Source organism: Stegodyphus dumicola, chromosome 4 (assembly GCF_044657685.1).
Source record: "Stegodyphus dumicola isolate Sdum_Otavi_A_Nest chromosome 4, ASM4465768v1".
NCBI classification, from domain to species: Eukaryota; Metazoa; Arthropoda; class Arachnida; order Araneae; family Eresidae; genus Stegodyphus; species Stegodyphus dumicola.
In genome coordinates this window covers 69,206,554-69,225,114 of record NC_140771.1, presented here as the reverse complement: position 1 = coordinate 69,225,114, position 18,561 = coordinate 69,206,554, and the positions used below count along the sequence as shown (strand labels likewise).

Sequence of the window (18,561 nt, the reverse complement as noted above, 5' to 3'; positions counted from 1 at the left end):
CTGTTACGAACCTCAAAACAAAATTTCCTTCTGCTGAAATTGGTGATACCGTATGAATACAAGTCCCTGATATCGACTATGGTCGTACAGATGGCCAAAATGTGTTGGCAGTTGTTGTTGGAATAGAAGACTCTGACTTTTATAAACTAGCAAATAAAAATGGCACCTCAAGCAGCTTTATACCCATAATCAGTTCGTAATTTGTAATGAAAAGTTACGCTCCATAGAGGAGATTTCTTCTCAAGAAATGTTGTTGCAAGAAGCATCTGCAGCTAATTCAAGAAGTGGACACAACTAAATGCAGTTGTAAAAGCAAGGGCCTTTTGTGCAATTCAAAATGTCATAAAAGTTGTTGCAATAAATAATATTTCAGTCACATAATTAAGTAAGTTTTTTTTCATTATTATTATTTTCTTTTCTCATTTAGAATATACTGTTTAAGTTCAAAAGTTTTACATGTGCTGTTACTCAAGCTTTTTCGTATTTTGACATATAGGGTATAAATACAAAAGTTTTTTTTTTTTTTTTTTTTTTTTTTTTTTTTTTTTTTTTTTAAGTTCTTTATTGGCTAAATTTAAAACTAAATGCTTAACATTAATCCAAGCACAACTGCTGTCATTGTTGAGAAGGCAAGTAATATCGAGTAGCCCTTCTCACGTTAGAATCTAAAGCTACATGTCCTGCAGTGAAAATGCCTCTACAGAGTTACGAACAACTCTCACCAGGATTGATTACTCCTCTCAGTCAGACAAGCGAAAAAGTTATGTAACCCTCGTGAAGTTTTTTTGCTCCTGAAATTCAGAGAACCATTAGTGAATGGTGAATGTCAACATTTGCCAGTATAAGTCAGAAATAAGGATATTTGGCAAATATTTTGGATATATATACCAAGCGACTATATGAATGTTGACATTCTCCAAATTTTGATCTTTCACAGTAACACATATATTTATTTATTAGAACAGCATTTGGATTATTTCCTAGGAATAGAAAGAAATATATACATATTATGGGAAACCTTGTTTGAATCATTTAAACCCAATAGAATTCTTTGGAAGATTTTGAATTGATGTACATAGTATCACTGAGTTGTCTAGAGGCTTTTTACTTTAAATATTTACATTTTGACCGGGGGAAAAATTCAAAATAATATTGTCATTAACACTTTTACTACATATTGAATGAATTATTTATAGCTTTATGTGCTTCTGAATATAATGAAATTCCAAGCTTTTACAGGCATGTATGATTACTAACCGAAAACTCTGTACATTTGCTTGTACTTTTTGAAGACAAAGATTTAAGAAAACTATAACTGAACAGTCATTAAAATCAATATTTTCAAATGCCATTCTAATAGTACTAACTTTAAGTTGAATCTCAAAATCTTAGAAAAATATATAAGGAAGCATTTATTGATAATTAAATTGAATGAATATTTCTCAGTTGGAACTATAGTGAACTCTTTCATAGCAGGCACTTGCTGACTACGTTCGTAAATGTGTAATATTTCTGGAAATGAAAGTGAATATTGGTATTGAACATCTCTTCGAAGGCACACAAATGTACTTCCACAAAATGTCGAAATCACCTGATATTTAGATGGTCAACTTAGACTGGTATATTTTTTATCCAAGATATTTTTATTATTTTAATTATTTTATAATAATAATAATTATTATTTTTTTTTTTTATATTTAATTCTTCTTCCCTCAACAAGGTTAAAATGAAGTAGCTAAAAGCATTTTTACTGTTATTAATGGGAAAAGAAATTTCTTGTTAAAATTATCTTAAAGGAAGTAAATGATCATCATTGACTGAATTAATATCTCAAAATAATGTAAATAGAAATTCTGCCGGTGATTAGAAGGCCCAGGTTAAGAAATATGCTGCCATGATCTTATTGTAATAAAAATTCAATAAAAGCTTTGGAAGGAAAAGAATGATTGTATTTTTTTCTTCTTTGTATGTACTTAATTTGCCATATATTCAGCTGGATAACAATACTGAGCTACTGTGGTATTGAGAAATATTTGTTTCTTAGCCAGGTATTTATTGTACACCTGGTATTAAGTCTTGAAGTATTGTTGAATAACTGAAAATGAATGTCCTTTGGACTATTTATTTCAGTATTTAAACTGTCTTTACATAAGTACTTCGTATATAAGTTCTGTATTAATAAGTAGAAGAAAAAGATCTATAAAAGTGAACATAAACATTAAATTATAAATCCATAAAAATGACCAGAAATGATAAATTAATGCTGCCTACAAGTTTTCAGAAAACTGCATTTTTTACTATTGTTGATATTAAAGCTATTGTTTTTAAATGGAAATGGTAATACTTAGTGTGGGACTTGAAGAGTGTGATTAGAAAAGTCAGGCTGATGCTGAGAACAGGTTTTCAAGAGTGAATAGTAACACAGGACAGGTAGCATCATTAGCAAAGCAGTCACCATGGAGGGGGGGGGAAATCTTCCTATTAAAGCTTTGGGGCTACATTTCTTGGAATTTTTTAACCTTGTCCAAAAAAAAAAAAAAAAAAAAAAAAAAAAAAAAAACTTATTTCCCATTGGTACAGAAGTGTACAATTTAATAGTTCTTATATATTAAAAATTACTTTAAAAGATTGATAAAATTAAACAAAATAAATAATTTTTAACATGATTACTTAAATTTGAAAATATTATAGAAAATTGCAATAACTGAATCAGTCTAAACTCTTGAAAAATTTATTTTTAATTTTAAAGTATATTTTTAGGAGAATTTTTTTCCTCCTCTAAAATGTGTGTAAGCTGGATAAAAGTTTTTTGTAGATAAAAACTGATAAATAAATTCATTCCATTTATATATAACATGACCCCCCCCAATTCTAATATTAGATAGCAGAATCACAGATGGAGCTAAAATACTATAAACAGCTGTGTAATGATATATAAATTAATTTTCCATTTTTTAAGTTATTGCCATCTTTATTACATAACATGAAATAGTTTTCGTGGTGACTGGGCCATTCTTAATACAATTAATACATTCTTAATTAACTGAATTGTTCTGTGGAATTATTGAATCCATGAATTATTGTTTCATTGATGTAGCATAGTTTTTATTTTCATGATTAATAATTTCTGGAAAAGTGTGTATCATTTAAAACTACTTCATTGAGTTACAAAGAAGAAATAGTGGCTTTATTTTTATCTATTTATATTTATCTATATATTATGTCAATTGCCATGAACAGCAGCGAACTTATGAGATTGGTGAAAGCACTTCTGTATTCTGAAGTTTCTTTATAATTTTAGATTCAGTGTAGTATGCTAGTAGTGAAGTTCATTTACGGGTTATTTTTGGAAATTGCTAACATTCATTAACAAAATTAAATTTGGGTAGAGATCAAAGAGAGACCTTTCTGATCTTAGTTATTTCAATAATAAATGCATATTTTATAGCAGGCCTTTTTTTTTTTTTTTTTTTAAAGTTTTGGTTAACCAAAATATTTTACTGCTTCTTCATAAAAAATGCAAATAAAGCAGACTTCCATTGAATTATATGAGTACCATTTTATTCTGTGATATTTTGCCATCCCTTTCGCAGCTGGAAGATTCCTTTTTACTTCATTGTACAAAGTAAAGGAAGTATAATTGCAGAAAGTTTTGGTTATCAGATTTTAGCAGAAATATCCATTTTGAATTTTTTTTTGTATGACGTCTATACATATGGACAGAATAATGAGTTCTTTAATCCAAAATGGATTCAAATTGGATTTTTACATGACATCTGTACAAATGTATGTACCTCACATAACTCAAAAATTATTAACTGTGAAACATTGAAACTTTGCCCATGGGACTGCTATAGCATCTACCTGTGCACTTTCCTTTTTTTACTGCAGTTAGCAATATATATACAACCTGGTATTGAAAATGCAACATCAAGAAGAACTGGCTGAAAATTATGCAAATTTCATGGTAGACGCACGTCACCAAGTTATGCGAATGATGTCAAATGCGCACCTCTCCAGTGCATATTGAAGAAGATATAAGGGAAGGAACCTGCAGAATGTTCAGTTTTCATGCCATTATTTCTGCTAGGGAAATCATCATAGAAAATTTGTTTGTTTCAAAGTACGTGTGTAATAGCAGAAAATACCATGCAATACTAAACAGAGGCAATTCCAGCAGACAGACGATTTTACAAGGGGCATGGGGGGACTGAAAAGGGCAGTTTGGTCTACATGGAAAATCTCAGCTGACACACACCCGGATGCATCTGTAGTGCACTGGCTTTGGTGATGATGGTTGGAACAACGAAATATGGCAAGTTCAGTGGGTGCCTGTGCAGCCGGAGTGATGGCAGCACACGTGGATCCATGCATTCTGCAACAAGCAGTGGCACACCCGCAAGCCACTTCTATGTCTGCAGCGTGTTCAAGATATTTTGAATGTTCCCATATTGACCAGAACCATTTGCTGGCGATTGGTGGCTAGTGGCCTGCACTTGTGGCATCTATTAGGAAGACTGCCATTGACCCCACATCATAGATGCCAATGTCTGCAATGGTACCGTGCTCAAGTGATGTGGACAACGAAATAGCACAGGGTTGTGTTCTCAGATTGGTCAGGCTTCTGTTTGTCCAATAAAAGTCGTTGTGTGTGATTGTGTGTCATTATGGAGACAAGTCCAATCCTGCACCAATTGTGGAATGCCGCACCGCATAACAATGTGGCATCGTGGTTTGGGGCACGATTGCTTACAATACCATGTCACCTCTAGTTCGTATTTAGGGCAGTATGATGGCCCAATGGTACTTAAATGATGTGCTGAGGCCGGTGATTCTCCGCCACCTTAAGAGAGTGCCCAGTGGCCTTTATCAGAGGACAATGCTCAACCACATATTGCTCTCATCAGCCAACATGCTCTGCTGGGTGTATAGATGCCTTCCTGACCACCTTTCTCTCCTGATCTCTCACCATTCAAATACATTCGGGATGTGATTCACAATTTTAGTCAAAAACATACATAAACAACACCTCTTTAATTATGCCATCAGAAGTTAGTAGATATATATGTTGAGAAGAGGAAAAATCATAAAAGCCCAGGATTTGTCAGAATGAAGTAACAAGATGATGAAGGAAATGGGACCAAAAATGCTCTGCACATTCACCAAAATTATCAACACTATATTCAGACTGCAATATTTCACAGCGAATTGGAAGACAGCAATCATGTCCCCAGTTCTGAAGCCGGGTAAAGATCCAACTGTCTCATCATCTTACAGGCCAATAAGTTTACTTTCATCGCATAGTAAAATTGCAGAAGCGGTCATTCTTAAATGCATCCAAGACTTCGTCGAAAAAAGAATATTATGGTTCTTCAACAGCATGGCTCCCAGCAAAAACACTCAAAACGCATCAGCTCTATCATGTAACAGATCTAATTGCTGATGGTCTCAAGGGGGAAAACTTATCACTTGAGCAGTCTTCCTCGTTATATCAAAGCTTTTGATTGTGTATGGTTACAGGAATTCGCCTACAAATTAATCACTCAGGATTTCTCAGATCGCATCATAAACATCATTAATTCCTATCTATAATTATAGAAACTTTCTTGTTCATTATAGCATTACTTACTCTACATGCTGGTGTACCACAAAGTTCATTACTTGTGCTGACCCTTTTTTCACTTTATACGAATGACATTCCGCACAACCCCCTCACTACACTAGCATTATATGCAGATGACACTATGATCATCTACCAAAATGCTTGAATGGTCTGAGTAGTACATACATTATGAGAATTCATCCAAGTACTTGAGTCCTGGATGATTAAATGGAAAATTAAAACCAATGTAGAGAAATCAGAAGTGGTATTCTTCACAAATAAACGAAAAGTGGGCCTAAACATCATTATCAGTATGTATAACACTAGTAACCCCTGGGCCAAACAAGCCAAATACCTTGGTGCTATATTCGACCAAAGACTCACATGGACCCCACATCTTGCATATATTTTAAATGAGTTTTAGGGTACTAAAGCTCTACTCAACCCCTTGATTGCCCAAAACTCTGTTCTTTCAATAGAAAACAAGATATTCATTTACAGCCCATTCTCACCTATGCCTGTCTCGTCTAGGGTTTCATATGTGATTCTTAAATGAAAAAGCTTCAACAATTTTAAAATGTAACATTAAGACAAATGGCAAACTGTCAATGGTATACAGTACAAAGTCCGTAATCCGGACGTCCATTATCCGGAATGATCTATAATCTGGACCTCAAAGCCACAAACTTTTTTTTATGCTTTAAGCATGCGCATTGGGAGGATGTGTCTCCAGATATGTTAAAAAATGCTTGGCATATTAGATTTTGTAAAGAAATGTGGAGAAGCGGTAATAAGTGAAGATGATATAACAGAAGTTTTAATCCGGAATTGCCGACGGTCCCAACAAGTCCAGGTTACGGACTTTGTACTGTGTTAGGAATGATGCAATCCACAGTGAACTGAATGTTAACAAACTTGATGTATGTATTGCTAAAATTGTAAAGGAATTCTTTAAAAATATCCGCAAAGCAAATAACTCAATCCCTCTTATGGATTGCAGTTACTCTGATCGAAGTAATAGAAAATGACCGGGTGCAGTCCTATTGCATCCAAATTAATTCATTTAATTTAATCTGTATTTTACAACTTTATTAATACCTTGAATTCTTAAAAACCTGTTGTGCATTTCACTCCATGATCCCATTTCTTTTGGCAGTTAATCATCAAAATAAAGTATTCTAGATAAGCCTTCTTCCCCTCCAGTGCCTGACTAGTTTGGAAGTCACTCTCTTTTCAGCTACGTCAATTTGGCTTTCCAATGATCTGACGAGTTAGCTCTGCCTTCTCGCCCACCCTCCTAGACTTCATTTCGGAGGACTTCATTTCTAGATGTTCACTTATTCATTTAGACCTTAAACCTCAAGATGCACACTCACACCACCTTATGCCTATAATTGCCTCATGCCTCAACTACTGCAACTTTTCTTCTAGCAGAACAGTGGCTAATCTATTGCCATTATAGTGACCTGGTTTTCGCAGAGTAACTCTATCTCAAAGACTCATTCATGCTTCACATGAGAATTAGTTTTTCGCTGGTTCTCACTTCGAAATAATGACATGCTATGCCATCAAAAGCCATGTAATTGCTATCTATTTTACTCAGGATGTGGCTATTGCCCATGAGCCTGATTCAAGAGTTGCACCTAAGTCTTGGAATGTGATTGGATGTCATATGCCATTGCCGCATTCAGAAGACGAATTGTGGCAAGACAGGGTATGGAAAGCCTTCTTCAGGACACCATCCATAGTCTTATTAACTCTGTACCTAGAGGTATTGCTTTGTGTATTGCTGTCCATAGTGGTCCTACAACCTACTGAGATGATGCTGTTCTCTCTCTGTATTAAATATATAATTTCAAAATAAAGATCACTTATTGTTCATTGCTCTCTGTTTTCTGAGTTTCATTACTTTCTGACCACTCCTTCTTGGTGTTACATTTTCAATGTCAGGTACTATATATGAACACCCATCCCCCATTGCCCAGTTTAAAAGTCCTCATCTAGCCTTTATTTTTGTATTCATTATTCCTAGTCATATTCATTCAGCTATAGAAGTGTTTTAAATGATGAAAATATTCACGTTTTGGCAATGTAAAATTTAAAAAAATAAATTTTGGACAAATAACAAAATCTAACTGTTAATATAGTCTCCCAGTTCCTATACTTATATTTGGGAAAGTTTTATACTCATTATGAAAAAATAAAGTACGTGAAGTTTAATTGCCATGCAGTAAAAATTGACTGTGATTTTGAATTTCCAAATGTGCAATTTTTTATGTCATTTCCAACTTGCCTTGAAAATCTATTTAACTAAGAATAATTGGAGGAAATAAGTTTAAACAAGGTGCAGCAAAAACTGTGTATAATTTAATAAGCCATACAACAAGGAAGTCTTATGGTGTCCACATCAGATTTTTTAAAAGTTTCATCAGATTTATTTATGAAGGAGTTATTAACATGCTGTGTGACAGTCTCCCAAGAAGTAAACACCAGGCCATTCAGAGAATTTTGAACTGACCTGAAGAGATAAAAGTCTCAGTGAGCAAGGTGCTAGTGAATATGGAAGATGGCAACATATATCTCACCCATTCTCTATAACTTTTTATCTGGCATTCATGTAAATGTGAGGCTGAGCATTGTATTGATGGAAGACAGCACCTTGAAGATGGATCAATTCTGGGCACTTTGCTTTGATTTCTGCTTTTAAAACTGTGATTTGGGAGGTTTTTTTTTTTCCTTCTGAATTTGTTATCTAATTTAGTGGCGAAAATTCATAGTACATAATTCCTTTGTAGTCCCATCATACATAAAGCATTACTTTTTTGGGATGCAACTGCCTTTTTGAATTGTGGCAAGACATGTTTAAAGGTTACTAAAGGTGGTTCCTTTTACTTCCTCATGATCTTTTTCTTCTAACCTATTATATAACATCTGCTTCTAATTTCCAGTAGTGGGTTGTTTAAAAAAAGTAGTTTCTTTATATTTTTTCACCAAAGAATTACATGCTAAAACTTGAGTAAGTGTATTCAATGTCAATTTTTAATTTAATGTTTTGTGTTTTGGCAAGTGTCTTGATGTAAATAGATTTATTTGTGAATAAAACCATAAGAAACAATAACAATATTCTGCTGTGTTAGTGTCAGGTTTCCTTACATTGTAGCAGTTTCCTAAGCAGTCATCTTCAAATGATCATGTTTTAGAATTTTTGGAATATTTATTTATCTGATAGTTCCTAAACTGTATAAATTGTATTTTCACCAATAACTAATATAATAGTCCTTGTTTACAGAGGATGGCTATCCAGAACAGGCATCATATTGAAACTGAAATTCCATGCTTATACTTCCCAAATCACCCTTTAACTGTGTTATCAAAAACAGGACTTTTTCCATATAAAGTACAAATTTTATGAGCAGTCTGACTAGCATTCTCTCTCTTTTTTTTTTTTTTTAATTTATTTTATTTTATTTTTTTTTTTATATAAAAGATCATAATACGACAAAAAAGTTCTTTTTCCATCCTTAGTACTGTTCTGAAAGGAAAGTTATGCCGTAACATATAGTAGAACTGTGCAGAAAAGAACGTATTTAAATATCTGCTTCGTCGAGGTCACTCCATATCAACAGTAACAAAATAATTTTTAAAAAGTATTTCAGTTTTAAAGTTGCAGAACTTTTGGATGACCCATGACATATTTTATCCAAAGGCAATTAAATTTATTGAACCATCAAAAAAGATATGCTTGAAGTATTTTAAGTTTTAATTGTTATCATATCAACTTACTGATTAAGCAAATGACCCCCCCCCCCTCTTAAAAAACTTTCAGATTCCAAGTTGCCAGCCCCAGAAAAGTTGAAAAACCTTATTAATTTCATTGTTTTTAATTTCTTGTTATGTATATTATGATGAAATAAAAAAGTGTTTTTGTAGAAAATGCATTATAGTATTGTAATTTTGTATTTAGGCATCAGAAACGTTATTTCGCATGTATACTGCAAGGGGTATTGTGAAGCCCATTCCTAATGGTGAGGTAAGTTGTACGTTTTCATAGACATAGGCTTTTCTAAGACATAGGTTATTCCCTTTTTAAGTATATAATGCTTTAAATTATTATTATTAAATTTTGTCTGCATTTTAAATTTTATGCTTTTAATAAACAAGATGTATAATGATGTAAAGTAGTGTTCTAGGCCTGGCATTTTGATTTACCCTAATTCTAAACTTTTAATTTTTGCCTGATTGGTTTCTCTGTTTCTGTGCACATGCATGCATACACATGCACACATTCACACACACATATACAGTCTATATATATATATATATATATATATATATTTATACTATATAAAACCTATATATATACATATATATAGATTTTCCCAAGACAAAAACCTAACTCATCTTGAAACAAAACAAATTTAATAAAATATTAATACATGTACATTTTCTTAATATGACTTCATTCATTTCACTATATTAAAAAAAAAAAAAAAAAAGGAAAGGGGGGGGAAAGAAAGTGGCTAGTGTTCCATCATTCTATTCATGCTGTAAACAGTTAAATTAGATAGTGCATGAGAAAAATGTTAGAATGTTAGATTATGGAGTTAGAATCTCCCATATTGCCTTTCTGTTATGCATCGACCTCAATGACATTATTCTACTCTAAGCATCATAAATCATTGGTCATCTTACATCATCATTGTCTATGGTAAAAGGAACCATCATCATGAACAAACCGAAACTTGAAATGAAATATGAAGGGAGAGGGGAAGATTGTGTGCTAAGGACAATATTGAAAGGAAACATCATAATTGTCCTTTATCTTTGCAACAATAGCATTATCAACAGTCTCTTCTATTTTTCAAAAATCTTCATCTAAAATGAAAAACTCTGATTTTAACAATTGTGGGAAACTTAATTTATCTTAAAAAATAAAATTAATTGAAATAAAAGTCATCATTACGTGAAAAGTCACAGTTCAGTTATCAGTTGTATCAGTTTAGGTCTAAATGCCTTAATTAGTATTATTCTAGCTGTCTGCTTCTTCTTGAAATGTGGAAGTATTCTGTTTGCCAACTCCAGACATTAAATTAAGAGCTGATTTCGCTTTAGGAAATCTTGTTTCTAGGACTAAAGGTTCTTCAAGGGAAGATTTATACCTCTTATATGACCTTGTCTCAGGCTTAGTTGATTTGTAAGTTGAAGTTGCACTAGATGGTGTTGGAAGAGCTTCAGCACCCGATAAGTCTTCATAATATTCCCTGTCATCAGCATTAGAAATTTCTTGCAACCGACAAATTTTTTCATCAGTGATACACGTTTTTTCCCCCCAGTACTGCTGTTTAGCAAATAATCTTTTCTTCATCATTTCCTTCATGTGATCCTTTTCTAAAGCTAGCTTTTCTTGCATTTTCAATTTAACATCTTGAACTTCCCTTTTTTTTTTTTTTTTTTTTTTCCCGCTCAGACAGGATTTTATCTTTGATGCTCATCTGAATTTTTTCAGCTTTACCTAATTCTTGGCATCTGGTAGTTGTTTCTGTACCATTTCTACAGTCTGTTCTGATACAGAAAGTTTTCTTTCCAAAGTTCTAAATTGTTGTTCACGAGCATCCAAATCCATTTGTAAAATAGCTTTTTCTTGTTTTAGTTGGACACTTTCTTTATGTATAATTGGTAAATGTATGGGTCTCAAAGAAATAGGTTGGTCATCTTTTAAAATAATATTTACTTCAGTATTAGTAGTTTCTTCTTTGGCTTGTCCTCCTTCAGGTTTTTCCAACATACCAGAATGCAGTTTTTCAGCTGGAAATTTCCCTTACTGTTTATTCTTTTTGTATTGTTGATATTTCAATTTCACCAGCATTATCTTCAACTAGTTTCTCATGCTCTGAATCCTTTTTATTTCCCCTTAGAATATTTGGCCCTGAAGCGGGTTTTTTTGGAATCATTAATTTCTTTTCTTACTCTCTTTGATTTCCTGAAATTTATTAGGTGGTTTTTCTTTTCCCCTCCTTCAGAAATGAAATTATTCCCTTCCTCTGCATTTTGCAATTTTCCTTTTCCATATTTAACATCACATTTTTCTTCCTGAGACTGCTCTTCTTTTAATTCATCTTCAGCAGCATCGGTTTCTTCTATAGGGTTTTCAGTTTTATTAAGAATATAATTTTCATATTAGGAATATAATTTTCAATTAAATTATATTCCTATATTCAACCTATATTCTGTATTAATATCCAAACAATTATCTAACTCATTTTCTTGACCTACATTTATATACATTGCATTTTCTACCATCATAGATATGCTCTTCTTGTTTATAATAATTTCCATTTGCAAAAGCAAATTCATTTCCTGTAACAGCATTTTCTTTAATTTTTTCTTGAGGTACAACATAAATATTTGATTTAATTTCACAGTTATCAATTCATATGGAACCTTTAAAATAACTGATAGGTTTTATTTTTTTATTACCAAAGCCTACTAGAACCAAATCAGAAGAATTAATAAAAATTATTTTATAAATATTTTTCAATACTATATTTAAGTAACTTCCTGTATCAATGAGAGCTTTCACTCCTACATTATCTATCAACACAGTTTTATGTTTATTATTGAACTGCTTTTTTTACAAATATATGATTCACTTTGCAAAGGTCCTTTATATTTATCATATATGTTATGCATTCTGAAGCTACGTGTCCAAATAAATTACAACAAAAGCATTTTCCCCCCCCCCCTTGCTCTTATTTTTGTAGAAAATCTCCATGTGACCAAGATTTTCACAGTTATAGCAATGAATATTTGTTTTTATTTTACTTTCAAAATGGTCACCTTTGGTTTTAGAATTAGGCTTAACGGATTTATTTTCATTGTTATCTAATTTAATTTTTTCATATATCATAGGTTTTTCCTGAAATTTACAACTCATTTTGAAACAAAATAAATTTTATGATACATTAATACATATACAACTTCTTATGGCATCCTACATTTTACTAAAAAAAAATGGGTAGTATTCCATCATTTCAATAGTGCCATAAACAGCCCATGAGAAAAATATTAGATTATGTATTTAGAATCCCTCATATATATATACACACAAACACACACTATAGCTACAGAAACCCTTAACTGGCCTTTGTTTTCATAACCATTGGCACTGAAATATACAGTCAAAAGTCGTTAATCCGGACTCGTCAGGACTTCGGCGATTCCAGATTATCGATTTTTCCGGATTATAGATCATCAATTTAAATCTGGTAAGATGGCATGCAGAAATTATAAAATTAAAAATATGAAACCGTAATTTATGAAATAAAGAACAATTATGATCTAAAGGGTATCAAAATTTACAAAAAAAAAAAAAAAAAAAAAAAAAGCTTAATATTTATTTGTTTACTTTATTAAACATTTCTTTCAATGTAAGTTGTTTAAGTTGCTTCGTTTTTTATGTAATAATACATTCTCTTTAATTCTATAAACAGACGTAATTTCTTGTTCAGTTACAAAGTTCCACTGTTCAAGTTCTATAATTGCTGTGTCTACCGACTAATTTGTCAATTGAAATTTTTTCATTTTCAATAAATAACCTCTGTTACTTTCTTTGCTATCAGAAGTGAATTATAATGACGAGGAATTTGATTTAAATCATATCAAAGACGGAGTACATTGAGATGAAATACTACATTTAGTAAGGAATAATAAGCCAAATAAAATAAAAACATCTGCCCTGAAGATAAGGATAGTGCCGACAGATCAACTTCCAATTCATTGCGCACCGCAGCGTTAAAGATAAACAAAGTTTAGATAAACAAACGTTAAAGTTTAGATAAACAAAGGATATGCCTTTATCCATTTTTTGCAGCAATTCCACTTTTTCTTTAATGAACTTCGAAATATACTTTCGCTTTGTAGACCCTTTACATATTAATAAATATATATCAGAAATTCTATTTGACATAATCGAAAGTTCAAGCTTACTTTTATAAATTGCTCTAACAGTCTGCAAAAAATAATAAGCCGGATCCAATTCGAAGATTAAGGAACAACGCAATCTGTAACATTAACTGAAATAGATAATTTTAGCTTAGCTTATACTGTCTGTTATACATTAAACGCGCACTCGTAAACGTATTTTGCGCACATGCACAAGCATATTTGCAGCCGTAAAGGTCTTACGTGCAGAAAGTTTGTAGCTTTGAAGTCTGGATTATAGATCATTCTGGATTATGGGTGTCCGAATTAACGACTTTTGACTGTACAACCAGTTACAAAAATGTTTTAAGTGATGCAAATATTCCTGTTTTGGCACATATGTGTGCTGTAAGAAGATGAACAAGTTTGCTCTCTTTAATGTGGTTCACAACTTAGCTAAACTAGCATTAACATTTCTATCAACTATTTTAACTGTTAGAATTTTTTTTTTTTTTTTTTTTTTAATTAGAAAGAGTTAAGATAATTTGAGATGTTCTAATATAATTTGCTTAAGAAAATTGGTTTTTTCTGTTTTAATGAATAGAAAAAACATATGATTTAATATCAGAGAGCAAATAAATGTTTTCTCAAAATGTTAAACTAAAATTCACATTAAAGAAGAAGGAAGAAGGAGAACAGAGTTTATTTATGAATTATTGAGATCTATCTAAATAAATTTAACAAAATGCATGAGTAATTCTTTCAGTAAATAGTTAGGAACATGACAACAAAATAGATATACTTGAAGATTATTTTGTGTTTGTGTGTCTAGATCAGTTACGTCTAACTGGTGTTCCATACCTAGGTTAACAAAATTTTTGTATTATGGATAGAATTACTGAACTTTTATGGATTTTTTTTTTTTTTAAACATTTTATTCATGAGACTTGCTTAATACTAGACTTAGTTGAGATTAATACTGCAACAATCTTGAAATTTGGTTTTCTCTTCCAGAATATATTTCTAAGTATTTGTGAAATATAACATATTCTGCATCCCATGGTCTCCTGGCACTAATTGGCCTTCTAGGGGAAAGAAATATGCAACTGTTGGTCTAGATCAGTGCTTTAACTCTTTTTAAAAGAATGGTTTTCTTCAATAACCTCCTTACCTTTTTCTTTACAATATAAAGTGTATCATATAATCATAATACAAATAATTGCACATAAGTAACTTAAACAAAGCAATAAGACTAAGAATATGAACAAAAGTTTTGGAAAAGAAATGGTTTATGAAGTTGATGTCTTATTTGCTACTTTTAATTTTACAAATATGAATAGGTTTTCAGCAACAGAATTACAGATTCTAATTGGCAAAAATTCAATTTTAATTAATGTGTTGGCTGCACTTGATATATTGATGTAATGTTTTTAATGTTTGCCATAAAGCTGTTTCTTCTTAATTCTTAATCACCTCATTCAAAAATATTCAGCTTGTTTCTTGTAGTAGGTTATAGCCTTGACTACAGCCTCCTTTTATTAGATAAGAAGATAGAAAAGTCAGTAATGTTGTTCAGTAACAACATTTATTTTTGGATATTTTTCTCTAATTTAATTCTTAATTCTCTAATGTTGACTTCTAAATTACAAAACTTAAGGGACTTGTGTGCTTTGAACAGGACTTGTGCTTAGACATCTCCTTCAATGCAATCAATTCTTCTTGCATAAAAATATCAAGATCAAATATATTGCAGTTCAGTAGTCGTATGAGCCATGCTGTCAGGTTCAAATTTTCAATGTCTTGGAAACTATCATTAAAATTTTTCATTCAAATTTTGTAGATGGTATATTATAATATAAATTCTGAAAAAATTTTTTATTCTTAATTTTTTTGGGGGGGTGTATTTTCTTGCATTTTTGCATATTACTTTTTTTATATTGTATAAAAAATTTATATACTTGAAAAATCTCTCACTGATTTTGAAAATATATTAAATAATTTTTCTTGTCGTCTTTTCCCTTGTATTAATTTTACATGATTTCTTCCTTGCTACATGATATAGTTTTATATCAATAAACAATTATGTATCAGCTTAAAATACTACTTTTTTGTTGTAATAAATAGGATGTTCGTTACACTGATCTATTGGCTGTGCATATTTAGCTATTTGTTCCTTGATTACCATTGACCACTTTTAAAATTTCATTAATTTCATGGGCTCAATTTGGAACCCCTGATAAAGATGATAGCATATTCAGAGGTAAAAGTACTCACTACATAAAAATTTCTTATTATTTAAACAAGTGAGAAATATAAACTTTTTTAAAAACAGAAAAATCATCTATGAGGAGGTAGCTGAGGTAATCCTGATCTTTTACATAAGATGATAGACACTAGCATTATTAATGTAAATATTGTCATTGAAATTCTTCACAGTTTAATTTTTACTGCTATAAATAAAAAATTGCATTAAATGTTGCTCGTTTTAATTATGTAAAATATTCTATTTCAGATCTACCTCTTTAGTGTAAGCATGGCATTGTTCTTGTATATTGTAAGGTAATTCATGTTTTATTTCTTCATTTTTGTGCTTGTATTGAAATTGTTTTTTATTTTTATTTTTATTTATTTATTTATTTATTTTTTAACTATCATTATTGCAATGTTTTAAATTTAAATGCATTCTTACTAGCTAAATGTTGTAGAAATGTAAAAATATAATGTTTATATTTTGAGAGGCAATGCGGATTTCAGGAGTTGGCGGATTTTCGGTATTTGACTGTATTTAAAAACAAGATATCTTTAGAACTCCTGATAGCATGTTAAGTGTTGCCATAAATTTGTTTATATATAACTTCACTTGTAACATCAATTAAATTTAGAATCGCAGCAGCTGACTCATTTTGAATAACGGGAATACTCATAAATCTTTTAAGTTGAGCATACACTTGTTCTCTAGGGTTTGCGTATCTTTCTTCAAGGAGAGACCATGTTAACTTATAATTATTATCCGTTATAGCTATCATTTGGATAATTCTAAAAGCATCTCCTTTAAGCACTGATTTCAAATACTGCAATTTTACAGCATCTGATAAATTTGGGTTTTGATCAATACTTGCTTTAAAAATGTCCTTAAAGGAAAGCCAAGAATGCATTTCTCCTGAAAATGTCAATAACGAAATCTTAGGTAAACACACAACAGTATTTTCAGAAATTACTGTATTTTCTACTTTATTTTCTCTAACAACTTTCGACAATCTATTATTTATTTCAAATTCTGTATCAATAATACTACTATTGATTTCATCTTGCTCACTGAAGATTTTTTTTTAATATATTTTCATCACCACTTAAATTGATAATGGAATCAAAAATATTACCAAATTCATTTTGCAAATTGTTAAATTTAGTTTTTAACAATTCTAAATCACTAACACTTAAATCTGGCTCGCAAAGTTTCTTTTGCAACTTTGATAAGATAGTTTTTTGAGTTCTCTTTTTAGGGAGAACATCTTTTAATTTCGTAGCCATTTTAGCTACACTTATCAATAATAACAAATTGACACACAAACTTAATTCAGAATTTACTAAATGCAACAGTTAATAATGAATAGAGGTTCAAGGGTTTTTTACTTACCCCTTTCTTTCAGCAACTGGCTGTAATCCACAAACACAAATTCCATAGAAACAAAATGGCAAAATAACAGTTTTACACTAGATTATTTACTTAGCCGATATTGCTCGGGCTGTACAGGACCACTCAAAGTTGTCCGGCTAAATTCTAAATGGACTGTAACTCTTAATTAAACTAATTAAAAAACTAATCTGTAATATATCGTTATCTTTATTTTACTAATTTCAGACACTCAGGCTTCCACACTCATATTCTGCTTCGCCATTGAAGCCAACTCCAAAGTAATTAATATTCTTTTTGTAAACAGTAACGATGACAGCACCATCTGGCTTCGAAGGGACTTAACAAGGACTTGTCAATTCCGAATTTGGTATTTTCATCGATATTGGATCAACAGCTTAAGTCCAGTAAAATTACTTCGAAATTATAAAAATTAAAAATGTGAATTGGGGATTTTTGAAATAATGAAGCATTTCTGACCATAAGAGAATAAAAAATTTACAAAATAAAATATTGAGTTCAATATTTATTTGTTGGCTTTTATTAAACATTTCTTTCAATGAAATTTGTTAAATTTGTGTCATTCTTTTAGTGACAAAAACTGCCTCTATAATTCCATGGATAGCCATGATTTTGTATTCTCTTACAAAGTTCCATTGTTCGTCCTGTAATTGCCACATTGAGAATTCCCACTGAATTGTCAGTCAAATTTTTTTAATTCTCAGCAACCTCTCAGTCACTTTTGTCATTACTGGTAGTGATATTTTTTTGGATTTAGAACCATACAGATTTCACATTCTTATTAGTTGACTGATGATTGGGGCATTGTCATTGCTAAAAAAAATCTTCTGTTATGTCATCTTCATTCATTACTACTACTCCACAAATTTCATCAGTTGGATAATTTTACTTTTTGTTTGTGATATCTGAAATTTTCACATTCATGGCTATCATAAAATTTAGCTAGCATTTGTTATACACTATTCAGGATGTATCTTGAGATTGGCAACCAAATGTATGTTGTTCTATTAAATTTTGTCTTGCTTTTATTACATGCTGATGAAGTTAAGCCTGAATTATATTAGTGTATTTTTTATACTTAAGACGTTTTCCAAACATGCTTAAGGCTTATTCGAGTCCTGATTAAATACATTTCCACATATACTTAAAGTTTATCATCCAGGGTTGGCTCTAGATACCTTGCAGCTCAATATAGTCTCTGTGTGTCTGAAATTATGCTGCCAAAAACCTCCCTAAGTTCTAAAATATTTTTAACCTTTAAATGTTGCATCCCAATGCCTTCTCTAGATCCTAAAGGTTTTGCCATCCCTTAATTTTTTGCTCAGTGCCTTCTCTAGATCCTAAAGGTTTTGCCATCCCTTAATTTTTTGCTCAGTGCCTTCTC

General features: G+C 31.2%; 1 protein-coding gene across 1 annotated transcript in view; it reads left to right on the top strand.

Moving 5' to 3' along the window:
• Positions 1 to 18,561, top strand: part of LOC118187318 (transmembrane protein 135-like) — a 98,731-nt gene that overhangs the window by 24,669 nt on the left and 55,501 nt on the right. The window contains exons 5-6 of the mRNA XM_035357513.2: positions 9,567 to 9,632; positions 16,035 to 16,081. Coding sequence (XP_035213404.1) covers positions 9,567 to 9,632; positions 16,035 to 16,081 — 113 coding nt within the window. The remainder of the gene's footprint in view (positions 1 to 9,566; positions 9,633 to 16,034; positions 16,082 to 18,561) is intronic.